Raw genomic sequence first — 6,000 nt, forward strand, 5'->3', positions numbered from 1 at the left:
TGGTTAGGTTTTACTTAAAAAGAATAAGAGATTGGGGAGGAAAGGCATTAAGGGAAAGGAATAATGCCAGGTGTTCTCATTTATTCCTTTAGCCAACTGGGAAATGGAATGAAAAACACTATTTCTACCTTCAATAATCTGTAAGAGAAACAGATAGGAAAGAGGGAAGAGATCATGGAAGTCTTTGAGGAAGTGGCTCCTGGAATAATTAAAAACTGTTGGCATGGGGGAGGGAGAGCGCTGAGATGTGTAGTCTTAGCAAAAGGGGCAGCGCATGTGAAGGCCAAGCAGAGGACTGGGATGGTACGTTAGGGATTACTGGGGTTTAGTTCGGCTATGGAGATGCAGTTTTATCCTGAAGGCTGTGGAGAGTCCTTTAAAGGTTTTAATAAACCAAGGGAGCAAGATAGAAGTTAGAATTTTAAAAAGCTTATTTGTGAGGGGAGGGGAATACGCAGAAGGGGAGGTGAGGCGGGCTTCAGGTATGCTGGCCATGTGTGTTGACACAGGCCTTGGTTAATGAGTGTGTTGTCTGGGGAAACTCATCAAGCTGCATACGTACGCACATACGTCACTTCAGTAAAATGTGTTTTTTTTTGTTTTTTTTTAAAGATTTTATTTATTTATTTTTAGAGAGGGAAGGGAGGGAGATAGAGAGAAAGAGAGAGAAACATCAATGTGCGGTTGCTGGGGGTTGTGGCCTGCAACCCAGGCATGTACCCTGGCTGGGAATCGAACCTGGGACACTTTGGTTCCCAGCCCGCACTCAATTCAGTAAAATGTTTTAAATAAAAATTGTTCTATCATTAATAAAAGATCCATTGGGTGTTAAGGACCAAGATAAGAGTAGAAATAAGTCCAGTTGGAAAGCTATTGCTGTAATTCAGATATGAAATCAAAAGGGCCTTAACTAAGACAGTGGCTGTGAGAATAAGTAAAGGAAAATAGAGTCACAGATACCAGGAAGCCAGTCCCTTCCTCTAGGAAGCCTTCCTGGACACCCATATGCACATATCCAGGGCAGGCTACATGCCCCTCCTGTGTGGTTCCATATGTACATCTTTCTATTTCATTTATAACTGCATCATGTAAACAGATCTAGGCATCTAGTAGTATTCATCATCTCAATGAATACTTTTTTAATTAATGAATGCTTTAAAAAAGTCCTCACTGGAGGATATGTTTATTGATTTTAGAGAGAGAAACAGCTATGTGAGAGAAAAACAATTGGTTGCCTCCTGTAAGTGCCCCGACTTGGCATTGAACCCACATCCTAGGCATGTGCCCTGACCAGGCATGTGCCCTCAACATTTGGTGTATGGGACGACGCTCTAACCCAGCCAGCGAGTGAACGGTGTTAATGTATTACTGAAATGACCTGTCAGTATCTGTGTTCCCCACTTAGAATGTGGATAGGTATCAGGAGGAATTGGCTATGTGAATGACCTACTGGGACCTTAAGAAGCCCCTTTAGCTTTCAGTGTAAAATGCTACATTTGTATTAATCAGAACCCCGGTGACAGGCATTACAAACTTGATCAAATCAGGCTGGCTCTCACTGGTCCAGGTTGAGCCAAGTACACATTTGTGGTTGAGGGAATTCAAAAGAGTTTAGACCCTCTTTCGGAACTTTGGGGTAGAATCAGCCCCACATCTAAACCTCAAGGACCAACAATAATGGGAGGGCAGGTCCCCAAAGGAAAAAGGTCAGCAGGCAAAAACAACATTGCCAAATGTAAAGAATTACTATTATTATTATTATTATTATTATTCTAGAGGAACTATAAATTCCTTAGAACTTTATAAACATTTTATGATTATTTTTAAATTAGTAACATAAACATATGATTCCTTGTGTATTTAAAGGCCTCTTCAACTTCCACAAAATGTTAAGACAGAATGGTAAGAAGCTAGAAAAATTCCTGGGCAAGCAGAATGTGGCAACTGAGACGAGAAAATTAAACAAGGCCAAACAATTTAAGCAACTTACTCTAGCTGGTGAATCGCCAAAACCTTATCTCCCCTAACCAAGGACACTTAAAAGAAAATGGTTTATACCTTTCCTCCCCAATGGAAGAGTACCTGACCCCCCTGGCCATAAACCACAGCACAGGTGTTCGGGAAGAGAGGGATGCTAATGTAAACAGAGAGAGAACACCAGCACAAAGGGATCCAGCTTAGGGAGAAGCAGCACGACTCCCCTTTCAGCTCCTGTTCCCAAAAGAGACAGTACATCTGTGTCCCATTAGAAACTCGCCCCCCTCCCCAAATTCCCACATTTCCCCAATATAAACTTGCTTCTGAAAGCTCAAGATAAGGTGGATGTGAAGGTTTTTACCTGCCACCTTCTTGGAGTGCTGGCCTCTGATATTAATAGAAGAACAATTATAATCCAATCCTTGTCTCTGCTTTTTGGCTAAATGGTGACAGGCAGCAGGAGCCCAGACTCGGCTGCCTTCTGGTTTCAATATGACACAGAAAGAGTTGGCTTTCAGTTGCAAACATGAAGACAACAAGGTCAGGTATAAAGGAGGGCTTTTGGAGCCCAAGGCTTGATAAAGCAGCATAGAAGAGAGTTTCATAAAGCGAGGCTTATCGATGTGTCCAAGAAAGACCCGTTCAGTTCCAAAATGTAACATAGGGCACAATTCTCTGGGGGCAAGAACCAGGCCGACTGTGGTTCCTAGAAGTCTAACTCGTTCTTTGTTCTTCTCCAAGAAAATAGTTCATTTTAAGCTTGTCCTTGTGCTCACCACAGACAGCTGGCATTTCCCAGGGAAGCACCAGAATGCAGCCCCAGGGCCTTGGCTCTGCTCCCCAGCTCCAGGCTCTGCTGGCCTAGGCACCATGAGGCTGTCCTCAAGTGGCTGCTGTTTTTGATTGGATCTGCGATGTCTCTGACTTAATATTGACCTGCTAAGGATACTTTCAATTTTTTCTTTCTTCAAGAAAGAAAAAAGCTATTCAGAATCCTCCCAGTAGTATGTACTTAACCAGGAAATGGGGAGCAGCCAGTAAACAGGTGTGGTTAGAAAGTTTAATCTGTACAAAAATAGGTGGAGATTGTTTCCTTTGGCAGATGCATATGAACCTAATCATTAAAAATTAATAAGACTGGTGTAAGTTCAACAACAATCCACAATTTTTTGTTATTGCCCTATTAAATCTTTGATAGAAAAATAAACCTAACACTAACTTATGAGGTCTTTTCTTTTTTTCCAAGAGCAAAAACTTACTGCCCATGAAAGACATTGTTATGAATAGTCAATATGAGAATTTGCTATGTTTATTTTAGGGTTTTACTCTTGTGCACATTCAAGTTTTTCCTGCACATTTACTGGGCTGAATAGTTAATGCAAAAATTTTGGATGTTCAGAAAAATGTACATAGTGAGATTTTGACTAGAGTCATAAATATTTGTATGATATTTTAGATATATAGAGGATTTACCTCTGTATTCCTCTTGTTAATCTACTTTTTTAAAAAATACAGATTATTTTCAGTCACGTGTAACAATTATGGAATATAAGACTCACACAAAAGAAAATTATTTTGATGGTGAAATGAACATGTTAATATCACACAGTACAATGCCTGGTACATATGAGATGTTTAATAAATACTTATGAAATAAACAAATACACAAATGAGTGAATGAGTGAATGAATACAGCTTATTAATTTCATGAAAATACATTTCATGAAGCACTGATAAAACAACTCAATTTCTGCTCATGAAGATTATGCAAAAGACTTGGGACTATAAAATGATGACTTTGACTGAAAAAAAATAGCTCCCAAGTGTAGGATAAAAATGGTAGGTATCATGCTGGCCTTCCCAAATCCTTCTCAGGTTCACCAGTACTAACTTCTTACCCTCCGCCCAAGTCTACTTTACTTGGGTCCCCAGTCAAGTGAGTTAGCACAAATCCTGTGGAATTTCGGGAACTCTGGCTTATCTGATCTGGGCTTGCTATGGCACCTGCCCTGTATCAGTACCTACGTGTGGCCACACTCAGGGCAGCCAGACTCTAACTCAAGGAGGCAGCCCAACTGTCTGTGGATGGAGAAAGGGATCTTGACTTGGCTGCCCCTCCCCCTGTCCTGACCTACTTTGCACACAGACCCAGGGCACAATTCACAAAAGAACATGGAAGGAAGATGAATTTTCCCCAGAAGTCTGGTAATTCTACCTTCATTAGTAAATTCCCCCAAGCAGCTAATCAGACCACAACAGTGGTCAGACTGGATTCTATCATACTCGTTCCTGTGATTCCTCCTCTAAGGGTCTGAGGTACTGGAAATATTAAGAAATACTTGTTGGATTAGAGTAAACAAAATTAGTGACCTATAAATGATTTTGGGAAAGTGTGGAAACAGAAGAGCAGATTGTTTACTCTTGTTGCTCATATGGCAAGGGAAAAAAAAGAAAAACATTCCTGAAGGAGGAGGACAGCCAAATTTTACAGGTCCAGATTAAGCTTATTGTAGCCAAATATACCCCAGCCCAGAAATCTTACATGATGCATGAAAGTGAAATCACATTGAAAATGTTGGTTATAGTAGGATTACTTTCATCCACTCCACAATGAGCCTTTGGTCTGTATTTACCCTCAGTAATGTTTGGTGCAGTCCACCAAACATTCAGCCTAGGGAGGAAGAGAAAGACGGTGAATAAATACTGTCTAGTCTAGCTGCATTGCAGAAGCTCCTTCTGTCCTGGCAGCACCACTGGGCTCTGTGAGAAAAGGGAACTTCTTTCTTGAGTGTGTCACTGTTCAAAGACTTAATTTCCTGGGTCACTCAAGAGAGTGGGGAAATGGCAGCAACTCTTCAAGTCAGAGATATTAGATGCGAAGGATAGTGGGAGGTACTGCCTGACCCCTGTGGCCAGAGCCCACCGTGCATCCCTTCCACCACTGAACAGCTCTTCTGGCTCTTCGGGCTCCCTTGAAGCTCCCCTGGGCACATTTCTCAGTTCCCAGTTTAAGAAAGAAGCGATGAGGATTGTTGTTAGATTTTGATATGATGACCCCAGGATTTGCTGTGTTCCTTTGAAAAATAAACTACTTCAGTTTTGTCTTTAATTTGATGTATTATGACATGACTCTCTTGTCCTTACCAGCTGGTAGAGCTGTTTCTAAAGCATTTACCAAGAAATACCGGACTGAGAATTGTCCTATAATGACATTAGAGTCAGACCTTGCTTGAACTTATAAATCTGCACAAGTATAACTTCATGCAATAACATTTATTGATGCCAGTCATGTGCCAGGCACATGAGGTACAGCTGAACAAACAGACAAACCAACATTTCTGCCCTTGTGGGACAGCTGGCTACTATACTCAACTCACCCACGTAAATTATAACTTTAGAGCAAGTCCAGATCAAAAGAATCCGAAGGTTGACGTGAGAAGCTGTGATGTGTTCAGACTGCACACTTGTCTCTTGAAGCACCATTTCCTTGATTACCTTATCATTTTGTCCTTTGTCACTTCTGTATTGATCCAGTGTCACTATCAGTGTAGAAAGTTCTTTCAGGCCTTTATGTTGGAACCTTTTTCATCTCCATTTACAATTAGTTTAAGCAAAGTTTGCCAGATTTTCAATGAAGTTTTTGAAGGTAAAGGAAAGCAAGTTTCCGCTGGGGGGAGGGATAGAGATGAGTCTCTTCACCCCGTAGTTTCCATTCTCTCTCTTTTAGTTATAGAGATGTGCAATTATAAACCAGAACCAGTGAGCCTGCACACGGGCTCCAAGCAAGCACTATAATTAAGTCAGATAAAACTAAAGGCATTTGTGTTAGTAAGAATTCTTTTGGTTGCAATTACAATGACTTACAGGAGGCAGTTTTAGACAAAAAGTTGGGGCAGGGGTGCAAAATTTGCTGCCATTTTAAGTGGTGTCATCTATTGTATAGGCACCAGAAAAAAATAAGAGTTTGTTATTTAACAGATTTCATTGCTATTCACCATGCAAAAGACAGCTGAAAGGTAAAAA

At 40.9% G+C, this 6,000-nt stretch overlaps 1 protein-coding gene across 1 annotated transcript in view; it reads right to left on the reverse strand.

Annotated features, from left to right (window-relative positions):
* PIWIL4 (piwi like RNA-mediated gene silencing 4) overlaps positions 1-2,813 on the reverse strand; it is a 65,723-nt gene extending 62,910 nt beyond the window's left edge. Inside the window, exon 1 of the mRNA XM_045818089.1 lies at positions 2,339-2,813. Coding sequence (XP_045674045.1) covers positions 2,339-2,639 — 301 coding nt within the window. The 5' untranslated portion in view covers positions 2,640-2,813. The remainder of the gene's footprint in view (positions 1-2,338) is intronic.
* Between the last annotated feature and the right edge of the window lie 3,187 nt (positions 2,814-6,000).

The sequence above is a fragment of the Phyllostomus hastatus genome, unplaced genomic scaffold, assembly GCF_019186645.2.
Source record: "Phyllostomus hastatus isolate PE091 unplaced genomic scaffold, TTU_PhHast_1.1 phas_scaffold_317, whole genome shotgun sequence".
NCBI classification, from domain to species: Eukaryota; Metazoa; Chordata; class Mammalia; order Chiroptera; family Phyllostomidae; genus Phyllostomus; species Phyllostomus hastatus.